The sequence below is a fragment of the Gorilla gorilla genome, chromosome 17, assembly GCF_029281585.2.
Source record: "Gorilla gorilla gorilla isolate KB3781 chromosome 17, NHGRI_mGorGor1-v2.1_pri, whole genome shotgun sequence".
NCBI lineage: Eukaryota > Metazoa > Chordata > Mammalia > Primates > Hominidae > Gorilla > Gorilla gorilla.
This window is the reverse complement of record NC_073241.2, coordinates 74,858,191-74,882,873: the sequence shown is the minus strand read 5'-3', so window position 1 is coordinate 74,882,873 and position 24,683 is coordinate 74,858,191. Positions and strand designations below refer to the sequence as shown.

Below are 24,683 nucleotides of genomic sequence, written 5' to 3'. Positions count from 1 at the left end.
AGATACAAATGATTGATCATGTTTACTGTGGTACCTTCTCAGGACTGTTTACAGTTGAACAGATTCAAAGCCTTAAGTTGAAGGAATGGCTGGGAATGCTTGGGCTGCAGGTAATGGAAAGATAGGGGATACAAGGGGACAAGGCACTGAAATCTTCCTGGAACCCTTAAAATCATGCCTAAAACACTTTTTAAACAGAAGATCAGCCTGACAAGGTCAGGAGCTCAAGACCAGCCCAGCCAACATGGTGAAACCCCGTCTTTGCTAAAAAATAAAAAAAAAAGCTGGGCATGGTGGTGGGTGCCTCTAATGCCAGCTACTCAAGAGGCTGAGGCAGGAGAATCGCTTGAACCTGGAAGGTGGAGGTTTCAGTGAGCCGAGATCGCGCCATTGCACTCCAGCCTGGGCAACAAGAACAAAACTCCGTCTCAAAAACAAAACAAAACAAAAAAAAAACACCTGTGGTGCTGTGACTTTCAGTGGGCTCAGGCAGTCCACATCCTCATCTTCACCTCAGGTGAGACTATTCACCTGGCCAGGTAAATTCCCATAAAATGAATTCCTTGAAGGCAGGAGCTGGTCTGATTCTTTCCTGGTTTGTTGTCAATCCTGGGGCCTGAGTAACACATTAATAGTTCCTCATGCGATGTCTTCTGGATGAATGAGTGAATGAGGTTAGGCCATGAGGCAGACAGAGTTTCTCAGCTTATGAAAGTTGGCAAATGGCCCTGGGCAGGCTACACAGGGGCCCATCTGTGATGGATTAAGGGGAATGGGCAGAAGCTTGGGGCCAGGAGTTGTGAGAAGCTGCATCTGATTTCTGGAGCAAGAGGAGATAGAAAATTTAAAAAAATATCATAAACACACATGGAGCTTCTATTTTAGCTCTCAAAGATTTTCTGAAACTAAAAACATGATTTTTAAACTAAAAAAATTCAACTTATCCATTGAATTGAAGAAAAGAAAGGTTATTGTTGGGACCTAAATCACTGGCCTGGAAGGTCAAATGGAAGGAATATCTCAAAGCAGAGCCAAAATACAAATGATAAAAATTGTGAAGAAGAACATAAGCAACTCGAAATAGAGATCAAAGAGGCCCATCACACGGATATAGGAGTTCCAGAAACAGAAAAAGGAAGAGATGGAGGGAAACCAATAATCAAATCTTAGAAGAAAAGTTGCTAAGCTGAAGAAAGACTTGAGTTTGCAGATTAAGAGGCAGGATTGATGAGAAAAGACACGCCCCTGGGCTTAGCTTCATAAAATTCCCGAACTCCGAAGACAGAAAGGACAACTAACTGTCATCTAGAAAGAAAGAACAGGTTATTCACAAAGGAAAAAGAATGAGATTGGCACCAGATTTCTCATGTGTAACACTCAAAAGCCAGAAAATGAAGAAACAATATCTAGAGACCACTGAGGGGAGAGACTGCAGGGCAGGAGCCCCTCGCCTCCAAAATGTCGCCATCTGCCAGGGCAAGAAACTCCGTGGACATGCAAAGGGTCAAAGAATATGTCACCATATTCTCTCATATATTACTTGAAGAAAATACAAAGAGTTGTAAACAATAAATGAATTGGAACAGAGATAGCAAGACAGGGGAAGAAGAACAGAGGAAAGAGTAATAAAATGTAACATGTTCAATACAAATGGTAAACTCCAAATGGATGATAGAATGGCTGGGAATGTATGATGTAGGGGCTCAGTAAGAATTCTTGTGAAAAGAAGAGGCATATTGCAAGGGGAAAGAATTAAAAATGATAAATGGTCTTAGCACAATTTAGGAGTGGGAGATAGCTGGAGAAGTAAAAGCATTTTAGGTACTGGGGCGCTGGGAAGGGGAATAGTGAAATTATTTCAAAGGCCTTAGTTCCTCAGGGTAGGGAAAGATCATTGGAGAAATGGGGTATCTTGTCAGGGAAAAGTATTTTTCATCTTGTTTTTATATAACAAGAGACAAATATGCCTTTTTTTTGTTTTTGTTTTTTGTTTTTGAGACAGAGTCTCGCTCGCTCTCATAGGCTGGAGTGCAGTGGCGCGATCTCGGCTCACTCACTGCAAGCTCCACCTCCTGGGTTCACACCATTCTCCTGCCTCAGCCTCCCGAGTAGCTGGGACTACGGGCGCCCGCCACCATGCCCAGCAAATTTTTTGTATTTTTAGTAGAGACGGGGTTTCACCATGTTAGCCAGGATGGTCTCTATCTCCTGACCTCGTGAGAGACAAATATGCTTTTGATTATGAGTGTTGGGAAAGGAGCAGTAACTGCTAGCAGAATGTAAAACAACAGTGGACCTTCCAAATTAACAAAGGGAAGAAAGAAAGAGGCAGTATCATGATCAAACTTGTAAAACGAGAAAAATGAAAAAACAAAAAAACGAAAAATGAATAGTAAAAAAGTGAAAGAAAAAAGCTAGTATATTAGTTATTACATAAGATGTGAAAAGGTTCTTATTAAATTACAGAAACACTGAGATTAGGTAAAAATATGAAACATTGCTATATGTTATTTTTAAAAAATATAGTTAAAAGTAATAAAGTTAAAAATTAAAAGAAATGATAAAGGTTAAAACAAAGGGATAACAAAATATCAGAAAGAAAGAAGGTACAACAATATTAATACTGGTTAAGTTGGAGTGATGGTTAAAAGCATTAACTAGGCCGGGCGCGGTGGCTCATGACTGTAATCCCAGCACCTTGGCAGACCGAGGTGGGCGAATCACGAGGTCAGGAGATCGAGACCATCCTGGCTAACACGGTGAAACCCCATCTCTACTAAAAATACAAAAAATTAGCCGGGCATGGTGGCGGGTGCCTGTAGTCCCAGCTAATCTGGAGGCTGAGGCAGGAGAATGGCGCGAATCCGGGAGGCGGAGCTTTCAGTGAGCCCAGATGGTGCCACTGCACTCCAGCCTGGGCGATAGAGCGAGACTCCATCTCAAAAAAAAAAAAAAAAAAAAAAAAGCATTAACTAGAATAAAGAGGGTAACCTATAATAATAGGCAAAATTTTTGAAGAAAAAGATTGTCATAAATTAATAGGCATCAAACAATGTGGTAACTAATTAGATGAGGTAAATGTTTTAGAAATGCAAAGATAAACTAATGAAACTGTACAATTATAGTTGATTTTTAACAAACCCTTTTCAGAATTAAGACCCCATATAGAAAAAAATAAGAACATAGAGAAATTGAATAATACAATTAACAAATCAATTTAATATGTATTTCTTTCAAAGTAAAATTTAATTTTTTATGTCCAAAATCAATCAGGTACTTGACAATGAAGAAAAATTCACACAATTTTAAAATAAAGATTTTTACAGGCCATGTTTTCTGCTCATAATCCAATAAAACTAGATATACAAAGTTAAAAAAATCAAAAGATTCCTAAATGCTAGAAATTAAGAAACCCATTATTAAATAATCCTCAACCAAAGAGGAATACAAATTAAAATTACAAACTATTTAAAAAATGATAAATGTAGACTCATTTATTCTAAAACCTATAGTATCCAGCTAAAGCTGTACTCAGGAGAAAATTAATAGCTGTAAATGGCTTTGTTGTTAGAAAGACCTAAAATGAAGGAATTCTACATCAATTTTAAAACATTAGAAAATAACATTTAAACCTTAAGAAAACAGGAAAAATAAATCAATAGAAAACAAACCAAAACAAGTAGAAAGGACAAATAAATCCAAAATCGCTTCTTTGAAAAAGTCAATAAAATTAATGAACCCCTTGCAAACCTGATTAAAGAAAAGAGATAACAAAATTATGTAAGAGTAGAAATGAGAAGGGGATAAAACCATGCATACAGGAGAGACTGAAATTATTCTATGAGAACATTATAAATAACTCTATGGCCACAAACATTTAAAGCTAAAGGAAATTGATTATATCTTAGCAAATGCTCAAGCTTGACTCAAGATGAAGCAGAAAACTTGACTATGTCAATTATGGAAGAAACTGGAAAGATGATTTAAGATCTGCCATTTTAAAGTGCAGCAGGACAAGACTGTCATGGCTGATAGAATTCATCAGTGTTGTATGAGAGGAGATAAAGATGGGAGAAAGTGCTGGGGAGGGCAGAGACTGGGAGAGGGAGAGTGGAAGATGGGTGAGATAGGGAAAGAGTTTGAGACACAGCCTCCTCTAAAGGCCCTTTCTCTCCAAACTGACACATCTTTAATGATTGCATATTTATGTTCAACATAGACACTCTCATTTGTACAGCCAAGAGCTGTTGCTTGTAGTTTGGGGTGATGGTAGAAAAACTGCCAGAATATGGGTCCCCAAACCCTTCTTCTTCTCTCATCATGGCCTGCCCCCATGCAACCTCATGTTGGTGTTGTGAATCTGTAAGTTTAGAGATCTTTTACCTACCCATTCAGCAGGTGGATGAGGTGGGGAAGCCCTGGGGAAGGTGGGACAAGATCACTCCAGGAGCTCTCCAGTCTCGTGAGATGAGGTGAAGAGTTGGCAGGGGTGGGGGATATGGAGGGAGTTGGTGGGAAAAGAAAGTGATAATCTTGTCCAAATCAGCTGAAATAATTTTTTATATCCAAATAGTTTTCCTCTCCTGGGTATCCAGTAAGCATGGCTAAAAGACAGTTCCCAATCAGACCCAATGCTTTGGGTGGACAGCCTCAAAGAGCTTAATGAAGACAGGAGGGGATTTTCCAGGGCAATGAATGGGGTCTCTGGTTCTGGTTATCTGTTGTTAAAATACTTTGGGAGTCTTGCCTCCATTTTGGGTAATTGAATCCGTTCTGGAAACCCGGCAGAGAACTGAAGCCCTTATCCTAATGTTATAGAGGTTTTCATGCATCATGGGATGGGACCACCTGATCTTCACACTCCCTTCAAACCTTGGGATTCTCTGAACCTCCCTGTCCTTCCTGCCTGGAAAACTCCAGCACTGAAGGGTCATCAGTTTTTCTTTGTCCAAGAGTGGTGTGCTTTCTGGCAGATGAGAGAACAACAGAGTGAGAGGTTGGAGAAGAGTGAATCTTAGAAATAGTTCCCAGACAATGTGGAAGGCAGGTCTTGGTTTAAAACTGCACCCCTTAGTGCACATCACTGGGTATCCTAGTTCTCCAGCAGCCCCAGAGCAGGTCCTCCTGATTCCAGTCATGCTACTGTCACTTTTCTGGGTATCCTCCATTTCCTGAGGGTCTTCATGCCGTCACCCAGCATGTAAAACCCCTTTGCTATGTCGTGAGGGACTTGGTGGTGTCTGTTTGGGCCTATGCACTGCCCACCAGTTTGTAAGCATTAGTATGTAGACTGTCTCTGTTAGGGATCTGCAAAATACAGCTTGTGGACCAAATCTAGCTCACTGCCTGTTTAATAAAGTTTTATTGACACATAGCCATACTCATTCATTTACACGTTGTCTATGGCTACTTTTATGCTATAATGATGACAGGGTTAAGACTTTGCCAAAGAGAATATATGGCCTCCCAGCAGAAAATATTTACTATCTGGCTCTTTACAGAAAAAGTTTGCTGATCCCGATCTATATATATCTTTGTATATGTGTGTGTGTGTGTATATATACATATATATATGTATATATATGTATATATGTATATATGTGTGTGTGTGTGTGTGTATATATATATATATATATATATTTAAAGACCAAATGAAAGCTATTGACTATAGTTGAGAAACAAAATTATGAAATTCATAGATAATTGTTTGTCTTTCTATAGTCAGGGCTACCTATTTGTTTTAAATATCATACACTTCATAAAGCCTCCCATGCTCACAAGCAAATAGAAGAATGAAGTAAATTTCCCAAGCTTTTTACACATGGAACTCAGGTACTTTCCTTAACTGAAATCTCTGCTTAGAGATGCTGGTTTGATTTGTCCCAGCAATCCCATTACTAGGTATGTACTGAAAGGATTATAAATCATTGTATTGTAAAGACACAAGCACACATATGTTTATCACAGCACTGTATACAATAGCAAAGTCTTGATAGACTGGATGAAGAAAATGTGGCACATATACGCCATGGAATACTATGCAGCCATAAAAAGAATGAGTTCATATCCTTTGCAGGGACATGGATGAAGCTGGAAGCTGTCATTCTCAGCAAATTAACACAGGAACAGAAAATCAAACACCACATGTTCTCACTTATAAGTGAGAGTTGAACAGTGAGAACACGTGGACACAGGGAGGGGAACATCACACACTGGGCCCTGTTGGGGGATGGGAGGCAAGAGGAGGGAGAGCACTAGGATAACTACCTAATGCACGTGGGGCTTAAAACCTAGATGACAGTTTGATAGGTGCAGCAAACCACCATGGCACATATACACCTATATAACAAACCTGCATGTTCTGCACATGTATCCCAGAACTTAAAATTAAAAAAATTAAATTTTAAAGAGATGCTGGTTTGACCTAAACTAAGAAATGCTTATCCTCCATAATAAAGTCATATATAGGATTCTAATTTATTAATTCCTCCCTGCTATGGAATATCGCCTTGCCCCTTACAAAGACCACTGAATGGTTAAGACTCCTTATTTAGATAATTTCCTGCCCCAATCATCCCTGTTTTGACTTTAAAATCCCATCAGTGTGAAATTCCTCTCTTTGTCTCTTTGTGGTCATTAGTCTCTAGCTCAGCCACTAGAGAGCCTTCCCTTCCTAGCCTGTGTCCCCTGACTTACCCCCCTACTCTGTGTCTGCATAGGAACCACTCAACAAGTGTAATTTTATAGCATCTATTATTTAGTTCAACATGCCAAGAAGATCACCTGTTAATTACCTTTCCAAAAGACTACTGTTTTTGTTTTAAGTCAACAACATTTAAGACACACACCTTATTGCTAACTCCGGAAATTTTACTGTAATACCAACATCCCTTAATGTCGCACAATAGATAGTTATGGAGATTCTGGCAGAGAATGAAAATCAGCTTCAGGGAAAGAAAGTTACAGGTGTGCTTGGTTCTACACAGGTGCAAGGAGAGGCAAAGAGGGTGAGTGCTGCAACTGATTGAACCAGAGCGGAGAACACAGGGAGAGGACATTAGGTCAGGCAAAGAGCGTTTCTTCCCCGAACATGGCTATTCACCGCTGGGGGCCTTCTCTTCTTCACCGCTTTTCACTGTCAGGTAGTAGATGCGGTTGGCCTCGGGGTAGGTGACTTTGCTGAGTGGGAGTCTGAAGATGGCTGGGTTGTTTGTCGTCAGGAGCAGGAAGATGATGGTGGCAAGGCAGAAGGCCCAGGTGCCTGGTGGCACGCCCACCTGGAAACAAAAGCATTGGGGACTGAAGAAGTTTCCTAGTTTCCTGTGTTGGGCTGGGGACTCTGGGGGAGAAGGATGTGACAGGCGTTGAGGATGGAGTTCCTCCCTCCAGTGAAGGCATTGATATTCCTGGATTCGCAATGTCACAGTAGTTGGTCAAAGAATTTGGGGCTGGATGCAGTGGCTCATGCCTGTAATCCCAGCACTTTGGGAGGCCAAGGTGGGAGGATCACTTGAGCCCAGATCAGCCTTGGCAACAAAGTGAGACCCAAAAAAATACAAAAGACAGCTGGGCATGGTGGTGCATGCCTGTAGTTCCAGCTACTTGGGAGGCTGAACTGGGAGGATGGCTTGAGTTCTGGGAGGTTGGAGCTGCAGTGAGCCAAGATTGCACTACTGCATTCCAGCCTGGGCAACAGTGCGAGACCCTGTCTTGCAACGAAAACAAAAACAAAACAGATAATTTGAGCCACAATCAGAATCTTTCAATGATGGAGCTGAAAATTGGCCTGAGGATGTTCCCCCATGTCCAGTCACACAGCTCCATCTGTCCGTCGTGTTTTCCACTGCTAGTTACGTTGCAATCTTTCAACACACACACACACCTCCCTCTCCTAGAGGTACATGTATGCAATTGTCAATCCTCCTCCGGACAACCTTAGATAAACCTTAAGAGAGATGTCGTGTGAGCACCAGCTACCATTACCCGCTCAATGTTCCTTTCCCAGACCCCACAACCCCATATGTCCAGAAGCTCTGGGAAGAGCACTTTGGGGTAGTGTTCAGGAGAATCCACACTTACCACTGACATGATGTTGGAGATGGCTGCTTCCATGTATGCACAGAACAGGGCTGTGGAGGAACAAGGATCACCAGAGTGAGCTTCCCAGGGCCTTCCCCCTAAGCCACTGCCATTGCAGACCAGGGAGCCCAGACCAAGAACAGGAGCCCCACCCTCTCTCCTGCAGCCTCAGATTCTGCACCATGCCCTGACACCTGGCATGCTTGCCTGGCATTTGTTATCTCTGTAGACAGGTGAGGCCAGTCTCCCACCAGACTGTTCATTCTTCGGGCAGAGATTAAAACATATATTTCCTTTTGTCCCCTCCCTGCTTCCATAGTGGCCTTGCATGGAGTCAGGGGTCAATACACATCATATGCTAGTCTATGCTGATGGTAGCGAAGAGCTAGTACAGGCTGGATGATTGTCTGTTGTAGGGGAAGAGTGGTCAGACTATACGAGCTCCTGCCAAGGTCCCTCCTATTCAAGACTGTGAGCAGCTGTGATGATGCTTGATGTTCACCAAGTCTCACCAGGGCTGAACCTTACTAGACCCCTGAACCAATCCCCAGGAGCCAGGCAGCTGGGTTCCCCCATGGGAGCTGGGTCCTGAGGACAGTCAAGAAAGCTCGTCCATGTAGCTGGTGCCTCTGGACAAACTCCTTCTGCCTGCAGCTTTGCTCTTTCTCCTTCTCTGTCCAGAACACCTCTTCCCTCTCTCTTTGTCAACTCAGATCCTACTAGAAGTGTTGAGATAAACCCTAGCCTCCCCCTGTAGGCTTCCCAGATGATTCCAGCCACTGGAATCTGCCACTTCTCTGAAGGCCAAAGGCAGTTACAGTCTGAACCTCAAAATAACAGGCACTTTTAACTTGACAAATATTTACTAGGTCTACTGTCTCCATGCCCAGCCTCATGTTGGCTGCTGAGGGGATACAAGGGATATGGAAGTCATTCTCAGTCTCCATGCATAAGTGGGAAAAAACAAAAGAGAAGCTGTTCCAGATGCTAGTCTTCTGTTTCCTTGACTCTAGTTTTATTTATTAATGTCCTGTCCTGCTTCCAGAGAACAATACCAGGAGAGGAGAGCTGGTGGCAAGCTGGGGCTGGGATTGACTCTCCCTTTTGCCATTAATAGCTATCTTCTAGGGCAAGTTAATTAGCCCCTCTGAGCCTCATTTCCTCATCTGTAAAATGGGCCAGGCAGGCTATGCCTGGTGGTATTCTTGGGGGGATTAAGTGAGTTTGTATATTTATATAACAGGGTATGGTGCTGGGATACAGGTGTATGAGAAGGACTATGGCTGATTTCCCTTCTGGCAGCATATTCTCTGTTTATGGAAATCGAGCTTCCATAATGTGGTTATGATTTTTAGTGCTCCTGGTACATCACCTCACTGGATCATTCCAACAACCTTTGTGGACGCTGCAGCCTTAGTAATTATTTGTGCAATTACTTCTCTCCTGCTAGGCTGTGGCTTCATGAGGATGTAGTCACCATGGTATCTTCTATACCTAGACTAGGTCCTGGCACTTGATGGTGTTGTATAAACAGTTGTTGAATGAAGAGTTATAGAGAGCAGGAATGCTGTCATTAGCACACAAGGAAATGCATATGTGATTTCCTTATAAACTTTACAACACTGTGTAAGTATAATACCATTCGGTGGTTGTGATCCCATTTGACAGAAAAGGGACCTGAAATCCCCAGCTGTTAAGGGCAGCACTGGCATTAGGACGCAAGCCATTGGCCTTTCTGTCACTGCTGAACAGTATTGATTAGTGGTCCCCATGGGTTTCACATAAACAAGGGGGGAAGGAATAGCCAGAGTAACCTGGTTGTCAGCTTTTCTGAACACCTACCACAGATGAGGGCCAGCAGGTGAGTCTGCCAGGTGAGGGCATAGAACATGCCTCCGATGGCGATGCAGGAGAGGACGCAGTTGTAGCTCCAGAGGCCTGTGTAGATGGTCTCGAAGGGTGTGGCCACTGACAGGGCTATGGGACAAGATGTGGTATTTCTGTCTGATTCTGGGCCACAGAACAAAGACCACCCTGGGACTGGTGCCAGGTCTCAGAGTGGCCTCCATGCTGTTGTTCACCCCACATCTCCAAACCTGCCCATCAAAAGAGCCTCTACAAATGGCATCCGGTCTTAGGAGACCTTCAATGAAAAGAGAACAGTGGTTTCCAAACCAGTTGTCAAAGCCACAGGCTTCACTTGGAGGTCTGACTACTTCCTCCTGGGTGAGAAGAGGCAAGGAGGTGGGATTCTAGGCCCCTTCTTACTGCTTTGACTACAGCAACTGCAGTCTTAGCAAGAAAGTTTCCAAAAAGGTTTGAAGAGTTAAATATTTTTAAAAGTTGTTTCAAGTGCTCTGGAAAAATATCCCTATACACTTATGGATATATGTAGATAGAGGAATGATACAGCAGAAGGAGTAAGATGTGAACAGTGGGTACATCTGGGGAAAGAATTTACAGATGCCTCATATTTTTATTTTTACCATTTTTTGATGAGTTTAAAACTATTTCCAAATAAAAAATACTTTTTAAAGTTTTGCTTCCAAAAAAATCTTTGAAAAATATTGGAAGAAGTCTAAAACAGGTTCCTACTCCCAATGCTCCTACCCCAATCTCTGACTCTGTTGTCAGAAAGAGCAAATACCTATTTAAATGTGTATACATACGTATACACAGGTAGCAATATTAAAGCACATTTGTTAAGTGGCAATCCAATGTTTGAGAACAATTTTCTTTGTATCTTACCAAAAATTTCAGAGTGCTGGGCCATTTATTTTATCACAGTTGGTCTTGGTTACTGCTCCCGCCCCTACCCCTGTGTCCCTCCAGCATCCTCAGCTCCAGGGGCTCAGTTTGCAGGCCAACTTGGTTCTTACCCCCTTGCATCTCTCCACATGTATTTTTTTTTTTTTTTTTTAAGCCGGAGTCTCACTCTATTTCCCAGGCTGGAGTGAAGTGGTATGATCTTGGCTCATTGCAACCTCCGCCTCCTGGGTTCAAGCGATTCTCCTGCCTCAGCTCCCCAAGTAGCTGGGATTATGGGTGCCCACCACCACACCCAGCTAATTTTTGTACTTTTTTTTCTTTAGTAGAGATGGGTTTTCACCCTGAGTTCAGGTCATCTATGTGCCTCGGCCTCCCAAAGTGCTGGGATTACAGGCGTAAGTCACCGTGCCCGGCTCCCTGAAAGTATTTAAAACTGCAGGGAAGAGAATGTCTGGAAGATTTGCTGTATGTAGGGGAAAAGTGACCTTGAGTGAATTATCCTGAGGACCTGAAGAGAGGGAGCTCTGTCCTACCTGCTAGCAGCCCCACGATTGAGCCAATGGCTGCATGCAAGCAGATGAGTGGCGAGGAGATGAACAGAGCCACCAGGAACACGCCGCCTGTCCAGGGATTGTCACAGCCATACACCTGGCCGACCCCAACAGGGATGGCTTGTAACAGCTGCAAAGTTAACAGAATACAGGTCACTGGAGCATGGGACAATAATGCAAAAACCAGACTCAGGGCCAGATTTGAGCCATTCCTCGGGGGAGTAATGGAGTGGAACGGGAGGATGACTGCACCCTCCAGCATGTGAGAGAACATGGGAGGCATGAGCTGGAACAAACAGCTCCTCACTCTACCACCCAGCAGGCATCTGAGCATCCCTCATGCAAAGCCAGGGCCCCCAACATGGGCTGGGCATGGATGCCTCTGAGGAACATACGGCTTCTGCTTTGAGGGGACCAGAATGCACCTCCTCCCTAGAATGCCGCTGGGAGTTTCAGGGCTCTCGGGGATTTCCTCTAGACCTTCTGAAATCCATACAAATATTCTAGGAATATTGAAAATACAGTAGGCCATTTTGATGTATGATTTGACTAAAAGTCACCCAGCCTGTTGTTGGTCAAGTGCAGGCTAGAGGCTCTGAGCTTGACCCCTAGCTCAGGTCTGAGGTCTTTGTCACCCTTGCTGTCTCTTTGTCAAGCCACTGCTGACACGTCCTCTTTGGCGGCCCCTGCCCATTCACTGGGGGTTGTGCGCCTTTGGAAAGGAGCAGTAGGCATGCCCCCTGCTCTCGAAGACCGCATAGCATTGTAGAAAGGTAGTATGTGGCACATCTGGAGAATGGCCTGGAGCCCAGACATCCCTGAGCCTGAGAGTAACTTGGTGGTGCTGGAATTGGGGAGGATTTGTTTGGCAGTGCTGACAGATGGCTTTTCTGTGGCCAGGCTGAATTGTCGATATTTTTGGAGTCCTTTGAGGGCAGAAAAAGAAAGGAGGGAGAATGGCAGGGCAGACAGAGCACTGGCCTGGGAGTAGAGGGCTCCAGCTTCCATCAGGGCTCTGCACAGTTCATTGTGTGACTGTGAGCATGTCACATCCTCGTCTGTAACAAGAGGCTGGCTTGGCAGATGATCTTCCAGCTTTAAGACTCTGTAGTTCTTTTCACCATTGCCAGGTCACATGACCTCTGTGAGGACAGGGCCCTTTATGCCCAGGTACACCATAGGTGCTTAACAAATAGGAATTGATTAGGTCAGTGGTTCCCAAACTTTGCTGTACAGTGGAATCCCCTGGGAATCTTTAAACAAATACTGATGCCCAGCTCTTCCCTAGACATTCTGATTTAATTGATATGGGGCATGGCAGGTCCTCAGGTGAGTCTAGTGTGCAATGGGAGATTAGTTATAGATGATCTACTGTAGACATTGCTGTAGATGTTGGGAATAATTTAGTTTCTCCCTTTGGACCAAATTTTGTACTTTTTGACAATTTGATTTAATTCTGGAATAAGTATGATTTCTTCAGGGAGTAGTATTTGAAGAGCCTAGAGGGCTCTTAAACTTTGCTCACTCTTGTCTCTGAATGAATGGCCTTTTAATAACCAAATGCTGTTTGGACCAGAGTTTATAATCTTGTGAAAGGAATGGCAAGGGAGGGGTACTCAATCATATTTATTTATAGAAACCTAGAAAACACTTTGTACCAGACCAGGGAACTCAGCTTAAATGTTGGGAACAGGCTGGAAGTCTATTTAATAAATATCCCATGATTGCCAACATCTGAGGAATGCGGGATGCTGAGGGGAGTTCACGTCCACCTTTCCATCCGGGAACGCAGATTTTAAGCCCAAGCGGTCAAGAATGAGAGGAATGAGGGAATGAGTGGCCTTGGAATGGAGCCTGGGTTTAGAATGAAGCTTCCTCCGCTGGGATCTATATTTCAGCCTGGTGAGCTGTGCCCCAGGGTGGCCTTCCCTCCCAGCACGCTGCTCCCAGGCCGCAGCTGACACCCTGGTGTGAAGGGCAGTCAGGTGTGCCATGGAAATTTACTAAGCACCAGGCCTTCTTCACACTCCTCATAATTCTTATATAGCAACAACAAGCTGATTAAACAAAAAGGAAAAGGAAGGCCTTTCTCTGTTGTTTCAAAGAGAAAGAGGGAAGTGGCCTGGGAGCAGCGTGCTGGGGACCTCTCTAGTCTTGACAATAAAAATGTCTCTAGACATTGCCTAATGTCTCCAAAGGGCAAAATTATCCCTGCCTGAGAACCACTAAGGGAGAGAGTATATAAAAATTAACCCTCTGTCTTCTATGCTAATGCCTTTAAAATCCCAATTTTAAATGTTTATTTTAGTATCTTGCCCCTTTATCTGACTATACATTTTATCTAATACCTTTCACTCAACCACCACAGTTCTGTACTGTCAACGCTTATCTGTTCACTTGCATGTTATCTGTTTACTTGCATGTTATCTGTTTCCCCGTATAGAATGTAGGCTTCATAAGAGCAGGATGTCATTGTCTTGTATTATCAGTATCTGAAAAAGTGTCCAGGCCATGTTACATGCTCAATAAGTACTGGTGAAAGGATCTATGGATGTGGCAGCAACCCTTTCTGATACCCTGCTGAGGCCCATCATCTGGTATAGATATTTCTAGAGAAGTTGAGAGCATGGATAGTCCACAAATTGGTTGGCGAGAAGGTCTGCAGTGGAATATGGGGGCCTCAACTCATCACCGCTGGGTAACTTACCAGGGGCATTTCCATCTCTGTCCAGGTGATATTGGGCACTGAAGACACAGGCTCTACCAGTGTTGTGGGGAAGAAGAGGTTGTAGTGGCCTGTGGCTGCAAGGTACAAAGTGACTGCAATGTTGAAGGGCAGAGTGAAGACCGGGAGGTCCCACTTGCTGAAGATGGAATTCAAGGCACTAGAAAGAACTGGGCTGAAGATGGAAGAGACAGAGGGTTAATCCCTGTGACATCCTGAGGTCTACATTGTCTCAGCAGCTCTGGCCACTGTATCATCCACTGCCTCCTCTCCTAGGCACAGCATTCCTGGCCCCCTTGAGACTCCAGTGTTCCAATGATCTGGGATAGGGAAAAGAATAATGTATTCAATTTCAGCTCTTACCTTTTTCTTTTCTTTTTTTTTTTTTTGCCAATTTATCGTCATCTGCTTCATAAGCTTACACCTCTGAGAAACAAATTTTAAAAATATCGTAACTTATTTTGAGTAAAACACTTTATAAAATAGTGGAAATATTTCCTTGTTTTTTAAACCGAGAAAACTAAACAAAATGTAATGTATTGCCTTTGAATCACCAAGGTGTACAATGACGATTGTTCAAGGCTCTGATAACATTTTAGAAGACTGACCCTCTAGGAGGAGGCTGCAATGGCATATGGGTAATTTTCAGGTCTAGTTTCAGCAAAAATACTTAGAGCTACTCTGGAAACTGCCAGGGGAAAATAGAACCTTCAGTTGTTTGTACCCTCTGTCTTCTTCATCTTTTCCTTGGAAGGAGAATGGATGTTGGAGACAGATGAAGCTTAGTGCAAATCCTGACTCACTCCTATGCATACAGGCTGAAGGAACAATGTTAGGTAATTAATCTCCCTTAGCTTCAGTTTCCTCTGGAAGGCACCAGCCACCCTAGACACCAAATACCCCACATCATCCACACTCAGTGACCTGCTGGGCAAAACCTGAAGTTGCATGATGTGTTTAAATTGTCTGCTTTTAATGAATGACCATGAATTTCAAAAAGGCATTTAAGACTTCCTGACAACCCTCCTACACATCCCTCACCAGTTAACTCTCCGACTTGCTGAGACAAGTATTTCACATTTTCACCTTTCTTCTCAAATCTTTACTGTCTGCTTCCCTTTAGCCTCCGCCAACCACCTGGCTTTACTTCATCAAGAAAATAGAAGTGACAAGATGAGAAAGGCTTGTTTTCCCAGCCATAAAATCCACACCCTGTCTGCTTTCTTCCCACATAATCTGCCACTCTGTCTTTTTCACATAATGGAAGCATCCCTGCTCCTTCATCAGGCCAGTTCTTTTCCCTGTTCTTTGGATCTAGGATCTAATCTGCCTCAGGGACTTCATTCCTGTAATTTTCTCCTTTCTCTCCTGCAGCTTCAATCTCTTCTTTTTCTTTGGATCATTCTCATCAGGATATAACATGCTCTAGTATCTTCTACCTTTAAACATCTTCCCCCTTTAACCTGATGCCCACTCCAGCTGTGGCTCCGTTTCTCTGCTCCCCTTCGGGCAGTAGCCCTTGAAATGGTTGGCTTTCTGTGCTATCCCCAATCTTTCTCTTCCTAGTCTTTCCCAAACCCACTTCAGTCGGGTGTGTGCCCTCATTACACCATGGAAATGGCTCTTGTCCATTTCACCAATGGCATCTATCTTGCTAAGTCCATGGTCATTCCCTATTGCTTTGATTTGACAGTTGGACCTGCCCACCATCTTGAAATACTTTGTCTGGGCTACCATGACACTGGATTTTCTTACTTTTCTTTTTGCCTGTTCCTTCTTAGTCTCTTTTGATGGTTTTTCCCCTCTCTTGCCAGACTTCTAAATGTTGGAAGAGCCTATGGGACTCTGTCTTGAATATTTTCTCTCTCTTCTAAAAAATCTTCTCTGTTGGGTGATAGCCTTTAGTACCATAGATGAAAGCTTCTGTGTGCTTCCACCTCCCAAATCTTGATCATATCACTGTTCCAGATTTGTACATCCAATTGCCTTTACAACATCTCTACATGGAAGTCTATAGTATAATGTGTCCAAACAGAATTCTTGATTTGTATCCTGTCTCCTGCCACCAACCAGTTCTTCTCTTGGTCTTTTGTATCAACCTAGGTACTTAGGCAAATTAAAGGAGTGTATTCAATTTTCTTTTTTTTTTTTTTCCTCTCCTTGGTTTTCCACAACCTCCCAACAAGTTATGTTGCCTCTATCTTCTTCAAAATATACCCCAGACCCACTCACTTCTTACCATGTTCATGGATATCACTCTAATCTAAACACTGTCATCTCTGTGGGGTTTTGTAGCAGACAATTGTGGATTATTGTAGCAGATGCTTCCAGCATCCACTCTTACTCCAGTTAAAATCCGTCTCCATCCTGCAATCAGAGTGATTTGTTTAGATTTAAACCATATCCCATCACATCTCTGCCTAAAACTCTCTAACTGCTTTCTATCACAGCTGATATAGAAATCCAAAGGCTTACTGGGTCTACAGGGTGTACCTGGTCTGACTCTCATCGAGTCCCTGCCCTCCCCTCCTGCCACTCCTCCATCCTTCACTGGGCTTCTGCCACACCAGTCTTGTCTCTCTTCTTAGAATACATCACACTTCCCCAGTTGCGGGCTGCTTCTGCCTGCAACATCCTTCACCCACATCTTCAAATGACAGATGCCTTCTTACCATTTAGGCAACAGCTCAAATGTCCCCTCTGCAAAGTTGTCTTCCCTGATCACACATGTCTGGAATCATTTGCTGTCCCATTTAGCCTCTCTTGCTTTCCTCAAAGCACTTATCACATCTTGAAATGATCCCTTTTATTAACTAGTTTATGAGTTTATTTCTGTCTTAGCCAAGAAGAATGTTAGCTCCAAGGGAATAGAGACTTTTCCTTGTTTACAAATATTCCCAGCATCTAGGGTCAACCTTTCACTCAACAAATAGTTCAGGCACTCAACAGATATTTGTTTATTGAATGAATCTGGAAAATGGCACTACGAATACCTACCCTATGACTTGAATTTCAGCGTCCCCATAAATGGATTGATGAATGCATTGGAGTAGTAGCACAGAGCCCAGGGTGGGGTGCTCAGTGTTTTTTGTCCTTTAAATTGGGAAGTGGGATGGGGGGCACTGAAGTCTAATTGCCAGCCAGTGCAATGTGGTTGAGGAGCTGTGTTGAGGGGCTTAATCTATGTAGTTTTAAACCACATGTATTGCAAATGAGGGCAAGTTCTCCTTTTCACAGGCGGGAACGTGGGGGGCATTAAGAAAATCCCCATAGAAATGACTGTCTTGGCTTTCTGTCCCAATGGATTAAGAACGAAACCCTAAGAAGAAAACTAAATTGCCCAGAATCCTTAATGTAGTAATTTATTTGCAAGCACTACTAAAAAGTAATAAAAGAGTAGTTAAGCTAAATTAAACTAACTGGTTTTAGTAACTGCAGACTTTGAAACCAAGGAAAGACATTTACTTCTTAGAGATGTTAAAAGTAAATCATCCTGTCTGATTTATTGCTGACAATAAGAATAAATCACACTGTTTGAGGGAAGTTGAGAACAGGGTGGTATACACATGTGAAGTCAGGGTCTGGGGGACAAAGGTTCACCATGACAGTGAGCACACTGCAGAGACCCCAAGATGCTTGACAGACCTGCTGTAAATTTACATGAACTAAGGATCATGTGTGTGAATGGCCCAGCACACCCTTCGCTAGGTGAATATTTGTTCCTAACTCCCTTTCATGGTGACCTTCTTATTTCATCTAGAATATGAGGTGATTGCCCAGCAAGATCTCAACCGATACTTCCAGTTCAAAGATTCTATGCTTTACATATAAATATTCTGTTCCAAGAAAGCTCTCTGCTTCTGTCGCAAGCAGGTATTCAGCTTTTAGGTCTTGGTTACGCCACATAATAGACAATTCCCATGCAACCTGGGGTTTAATAGTGCAGATTGGATTTGGAATGCCAGCATCAAAAACTTCCACAAAGTACAACTTGGGGCAAGTGACTTAATCTCTGCATGCCTTGGTCTTCCCTTCCGTAAACTGCTGGCAAATGTAGCCGTACTTAGCACTGCATAAGCCCTGCTTAGCACTGTGTCAAGCATGTAGGAATAACTTAGGAAATTCTGACTTTTATTACTAAGAATGTCGTTCAGGAAGATTACCATTGCAATAAAAAAATGTTGTCTTTTGTTGGTTTAAAGAATCCTCCTGGCCGGGCATGGTGGCTCACGCCTGTAATCCCAGCACTTTGGGAGGCCGAGGCAGGTGGATCACGAGGTCAGGAGATCGAGACCATCCTGGCTAACACAGTGAAACCCTGTCTCTACTAAAAATAGAAAAAATTAGCTGGGTGTGGTGGCGGGTGCTTGTAGTCCCAGCTACTTGTGTGGCTGAGGCAGGAGAATGGTGTGAACCCGGGAGGTGGAGCTTGCAGTGAGCCGAGATTGCGCCACTGCACTCCAGCCTGGACGACAGAGCAAGACTCTGTGTCAAACAAACAAACAAACAAAAGAATCCTCCTTATTCCATATCTCCAAATGACCCCCTTGTGTTACAAGAGAACTCATGGGCTTTCATGGTGTCAGACAAGCTAACTTGGCTATGAAGGGGCTGGGTCCCACATGTGTATGTCCTGTCTCTGGCCAGTATAAGACACAAGTGTCTTGGGGGCCCCATGGAGCTGTGAGCAGAAAAAATGAGGTGCCTCACCAGGACATGGCTGTGAAGGTCACAGGAAACAGAAGCCACCAGTAGTAGTCTAACTTCTCCGAGAACACGGCCATCAGCAGTCCCACCAGCATCCCGTTGTACCCATGGAGTCCTGAGGCAATGGCAGACCTGGCGGTGAAACAGACTGATTTTGCATTTGAAGTTGGTGGTGTTACTGGGCCCCTCCCTCCTGGTTCTCTGAGGATATGCTTAATTTAGATGATTCCTTTAATAATAATGCTTAGAAAAAAGTCAGTTCACTCAATGAATATTGGGCAGTCACATAGCCGCCAGCACCTTTCCTGATAACACACACACACACACACACACACACACCCTTGTCTTGCTGATCAACAATTAAAATTATGCACTTTGTCTGTGGTTAAGCTCTTCTTTGCTTATCAGTGGAGATTTAGACTGCTAAATATAGAGGGAAATATAATAGAAACCTGAGGTGTGACACAAGGAAGTTGTGTGTGGGAGTGAGGGAGAGAGAAGAGAAGGAAGGAGAAAGAGTGTTATGATTACATTGTGTAAAATTCTCTGTAGTTGGCCAGGCTCAGTGGCTCATGCCTGTAATCCCTGCACTTTGGGAGTCCAAGGTGGGAGGATGACTTGCACCCAGGAGTTCAACCAGCCTGGGCAACATGGTGAAACCCCATCTCTGCTAAAATACAAAAATTAGCCAGGCGTGATAGTGCATGCCTGTAGTCCCAGCTACTTGGAAGGCTAAGGTGGGAGGATCACTTGAGCCCAGGAAGTTGAGGCTGCAGTGAGCCAAGATCTCACCATTGCACTCCAGTCCAGCCTGGGTGACAAAGCAAGACCCTGTCTCAAAAAAAAAAAAAAAAAGAAAAAAATTCTCTGTAGCTGGAATCTGCGTACTTTCTCTCTCTGCATGTCTGCACCAGAGTGAATAAGCTGGTTTAGCTTTGGGTTCCCAGGTGCCCCTTGGTGAGGAGCAGCCCAGAAGTGTGGTAGTATCCAAGCATGAGTCTAGCCCCTCCTTCTTTTTCAGAGGAGAAGCTGGTGTGTGCACCTACAATTCTCCTCCTGATCATAATAAACACTGTCCTTGACCTTTCTAATTGCTCTGCCGGGTGAGGGGCATAGGCTGTGGGTGAGAGAGGGGCGTAGGCAGCTTGCGATGCAAGGCCCCTGCCAAGGAGTGACCTGTGTGTGCTTGTGGTCAGTCCCTCTGCCCCTGCCTTAGTTCTATGAGGGCTGAAGTGTGTCTGTGTGTCCGTTGCTGTGACCCAGTAACCCAGCAATGTCAAGAGTATCTGTGCATGGAGGGTGCTCAGCTAGTATTTGTTGAATGAATAATGTGGGCATGCTAAACCTTACCATGTGTTGGCTGTTCTTGCATGGCAGAAGCTTCTGGAAGCTTAGGGCTCCCTGAGATGCAGGAAGGGAATTCTGGCTAGAGGAGGGCTCCAACCCAGCAGGGGCTGTGGCTTAGGTCTGGAAGGGGGAGGACCTTTCACCTCTGTAGTGACCAGGAGGTCTAGTGACCTAGATAAGAGGAGAGCAGGAGGATGGGAAAGGGGCAGGAGAGAGCATATCTAGACAGCTTCCTCCAAGAAAGCTGTAGCACAAGGCACATGTGTGGACACTTGTACTGGACACAGGACAAGCTGTGTGGTCAGCTGCTCTAGAGGCCAGGAAGATATGGGGGCAGCTGGAGACAGGCAGTGGGTGGGATGGAGGGAGGTGGCAGAGAAGACCACTGGGGAGCACTTCAGGAGCAGAAATCCATGTTTTGGGAAAATCATTATTTTTAGTGGGTTTGCATTTTCTCTACATTTTCCCATTTGTGTTTGGTGATATAAATTAGTGCTTTTTTTTGTTTTAATGCCAATAGCTGTCCCACTCTGTGGAGAGTGTCCCTCCAGAACTCTTGTTTTTACTAAAACTTTGGTGGTTTCTGGATTTCCCTCCCTGACTATAAAATATACAAAATTGGGTTCAACTCCAGTGCCAAAAAGGTCTCCATTAAGACCACATTCCATCAGGACACTGCAGCGTTGGTGTTGTTGACCTTCAGTTACCATCTGTAAAGTATAGTCTTAGGCTAGTAGGGAATTGGGGGTGGGGACAGCGGGGGTGATTAAAGGGTAGTGGGGGTGATGGAGGTCATGCTTAGAATATGCAACTGTGTCAGTGGTTCATTGTGTACAGCAGTGAGCTCGTGGCTCATTAGAAGATACGTGTATGGATGTTGTGTCCAGTGGCTAGAGCTTTGAGCCTATGATGTAGAACAAGACACTGACCTGTCAGCAACAAAGCCTAGATCTTTTCTAGGCACTGTGGGTGTATATGGCACATTGGAAACCAACTTCTCCTGAACATGCTTAGAATATATCCAGAGAAAGAAGAATCAAAAAAATTAATTACAGAACAATTCAATCTAGTACTGGGATGTGTTCTGTGGTTGTTCAGAGAGAAAGAAAAGTTCAGAGAGCATAGAGGGAATCAGGAGTGGCTCCCTGGGGGAGGAAGGATTCCAGGGAACTGTAGAATTAGATAGACAGAGGTACAGCTGGTGTCAGGGATCACAGAAGCAAAAGTACTTAACTAGGGACAAGTGTGATGTTGATTGAGCACTAGGTACTGTAGGACCCATCAAATGACACTTGGGGAGCCAAGCTGAGGGACTGGGTTTTTATCTGATGCATATTTATCTTAAATTCTTAATCAGGGTGTTTGTGAGGATTAGGCATGCCTGGTGTGCATCGCCTCTTGTAAAACCGCAGTCTGTGAAGTGACTCTCTGAATGGCTTGGCATGTTTACCAGTAGATTAATGGTGGGGAGGATAATCAAAGAATCAGAGTGTCAGCGCAGGGAGGGTCTTGGGCTCATCTCAGCTGGACAGTAGATTATACAGATGAGGATAATGGGGCTGGAGGGGGAAGTACTTGCCTGAGTCACACAGCTAAGAAGGCAGTGGGCTGGACAGAGTTCACCCCAGGTAAATTTCAGCACACAGTGATGAAGCAGTGAGGCATGGGCTGATCTGCCAGGGGCTCAGTTCTGTGCCAGCTGCCCATGGTTGATAGGTACATGGGAACAAGGAATAGGAGGCCCACTAACTGAAGGAGACACAAGAACCTGGCTGGAGCCCATTTTTAATCTCACCCACCAGATCTGCACTCAGAAGAATTCAGCCTCTCATCCATCTGACTTTGAATGGCCTCCTAGCATGCTAGAATCCGAGTGGTCCTCCAAGGCCACCCTAGAGGTGCATGAGCAACTTCTTACCAGGACCAGGCTGCTGACTCATGGATTTCCCTCAGTGGAATGAGGAACGTCAGCTGGGCCTGACGTTCGTTACAACACTTCCAGCTCTGATTACTTTGGGTTCACCAATGGGCCTCTGACCATGTTGTCCTCACAGGTGCCATGATGGGGACAGCATGACCTTGAGCCCAGAAGATGCAGGTCATGCCTCCAAGCCTAAGTCCTGCCACCCACTGGCTGTGGCACCTTTGGTAGGTAGCTCTCCCCCCTTCCAGTCTCCTTTCCCTTACTTGCAAGATGTGGACTCTGTTCCCTTCACTGTGCCTTGTGCAGTGGTGGTAAGAGTCACAGTTAATAAGCTATGACAGTGCTTCTCAGTTTTCTTTTTTTGAGAGAAACCCACTGTAAGAAATGCATTGTATATTATGACTTAGCTTTCACTTTCTTTCTTTCTCTCTCTCCCACGCACACATCCCCAACATAAACGAAACAAAAATTCCACCAAATAATATTTACCATTACCATATATGGATAATTCTCATCAGTTTTATTTTATGCTATTAACTTTAAAAAATGCTGCTGACAATTAATTCATGATCTGGAAATGGCTTGGTGATCCCCAAATTGAAAAACACTAAGATAGGGGATAATCCAGTGTTTCCCAAACTTCTCTGACCATCAGAAGCATCTAGGAGGACCTTGTTAAAAGTACCCACTCCCAGATCCACTGAATTTTCATAGCTATGAGAGGAAGGGGGAGGAGCGGGCCAAAACGATTTCTTTCTTTCTTTCTTTCTTTCTTTCTTTCTTTCTTTCTTTCTTTCTTTTTTTTTGAGGCAGAGTCTCGCTCTGTCACCAGGCTGGAGTGTAGTGGTGTGATCTCGGCTAACTGCAACCTCCGCCTCCCGGGTTCAAACAATTCTCCTGCCTCAGCCTCCCAAGTAGCTGGGACAACAGGCAAGCGCCACCATGCCCAGCTAATTTTTGTACTTTTAGTAGAGATGGGGTTTCACCATATTGGCCAGAATGGTCTCAATCTCTTGACTTTGTGATCCACTCGCCTTGGCCTCCTGAAGTACTGAGATTACAGGTGTGAACCACCATGCCTGGCCTGAAACTATTTCTTAACAACCACCTTAAGTGATTCTGACCATCAGGAAAGTTTGGGAGCCACTGGAAAAATATACGGCAAAGTCTGAGGAAGTGGTCAAGTTCTACAAAATGCAAGTTTTTATTCTTTTATTTTTTATTTTATTTTATTTTATTTTTTTTGAGAAAGTCTTGCTCTGTCACCCTGGCTGGAGTGCAGTGGCACGATCTTGGCTCACTGCAACCTCCACCTCCCAGGTTTAAGAGATCCTCAGCCTTCCGAGTAGCTGGGATTACAGGCATGCACGACCATGCACAGCTAATTTTTGTATTTGTAGTAGAGACGGGGTTTCACCATGTTGGCCAGACTGGCTTCAAACTCCTGGCCTCAAGTGATCTGCCTGTCTTAAGCCTCCCAAAGTGCTGAGATTGTAGGCATGAGCCACCATGCCTGGCCCTTGTTATTGTTACTTGACTTTGCACCAGCCAGTGCGAGGCCAACTTCTCCTTCCACATCTGTATCTATGCCTCCTGCCAGCCCTGTTTGCTCCCCTTCCTCAGTGCCCCTTCCCCCACTGTCCTCCTCTCTCTTCTCGCCTTCTCTCCGATCCCCCATATGCAAACTTTATAGCTCAGAGGTAGCCTCTCTAATCTTCCCAGCACTTGGTAATGTCTGTCTTCTCTGAACTCAATTATATACTGTCCTGTATTATTCTGAGACATTTATTGCCTATTAATCTTGTCTCCTTCAACTAGATGGTAGGCTCTGTGAGGGAAGAACAGCTTAGCTGTTCCTCTGCACCTCCCTCTGAGGCAGTGTTTGCAGAAGTCTCCACAGTCAAATGAATGTTGACACTGTCACATGCTGTGAGCAGGAGCAGTGTAATTCTGCAAGGACTGTCAGTGACCTGCTTAAAGTTGATACTCAGGAGACTTTGGCTGGCTGGGAGGGTAAGGTTGACTGATTACTCAAGTAAACACCTCTCTACTTTCTGTTCCACACATCTTGCTGAAATCCCTATAGAGAGGGACCCACCTGTCTTGGCCCAAGGCTAGAGCTGTTAAGGTCGAGACCACTGTCCCCAGGCCCCCAGTGATTGTCCACCAGGGATTCTGGATCAGCAGCCCTATGAAGATGATGACGCCGCTGAGAGGATTGTTGACGAACATCACCTGAGCAGTCCCTCTCAGGACCCAGTCTATGAACTGGAGGGCAAGGTGCTTGTCTGAAAGAGACAGAGAGTGAGCCATCAGCAGGTTCAGCTTGGGCTGCTCTGCTGAACTGCTGGTTGGCATGGCAACCAAGGCAAACAGGAATGTGCAAGCCAGGACCCTTCCCATTCAGCCAGGCCAGGGGTCAGGGTGGAGGGGTGGGGGTAGAGGGGAGGCTGGTGCCCAGCCCAAATCTCTCAGTAGCCCAGCAATCATTCTGCAGTGGGTGGTAGTTTTTGCCATATAGACAGAGGCACCGTGGTGAGAACAATTTAACGCTGTTCCAGCCATTGGCTTGGTTGGAAAA

General features: G+C 44.4%; 1 protein-coding gene across 1 annotated transcript in view; it reads right to left on the bottom strand.

The window, feature by feature from the left end:
• The window catches only part of SLC14A2 (solute carrier family 14 member 2), a 58,938-nt gene that overhangs the window by 32,230 nt on the left and 2,025 nt on the right, over positions 1-24,683 (bottom strand). Inside the window, exons 3-9 of the mRNA XM_019014255.4 lie at positions 24,201-24,390; positions 18,835-18,963; positions 14,107-14,299; positions 11,382-11,529; positions 9,922-10,056; positions 8,080-8,129; positions 7,103-7,277 (exon numbers count right to left, since the gene is read on the bottom strand). Coding sequence (XP_018869800.1) covers positions 7,103-7,277; positions 8,080-8,129; positions 9,922-10,056; positions 11,382-11,529; positions 14,107-14,299; positions 18,835-18,963; positions 24,201-24,390 — 1,020 coding nt within the window. The remainder of the gene's footprint in view (positions 1-7,102; positions 7,278-8,079; positions 8,130-9,921; positions 10,057-11,381; positions 11,530-14,106; positions 14,300-18,834; positions 18,964-24,200; positions 24,391-24,683) is intronic.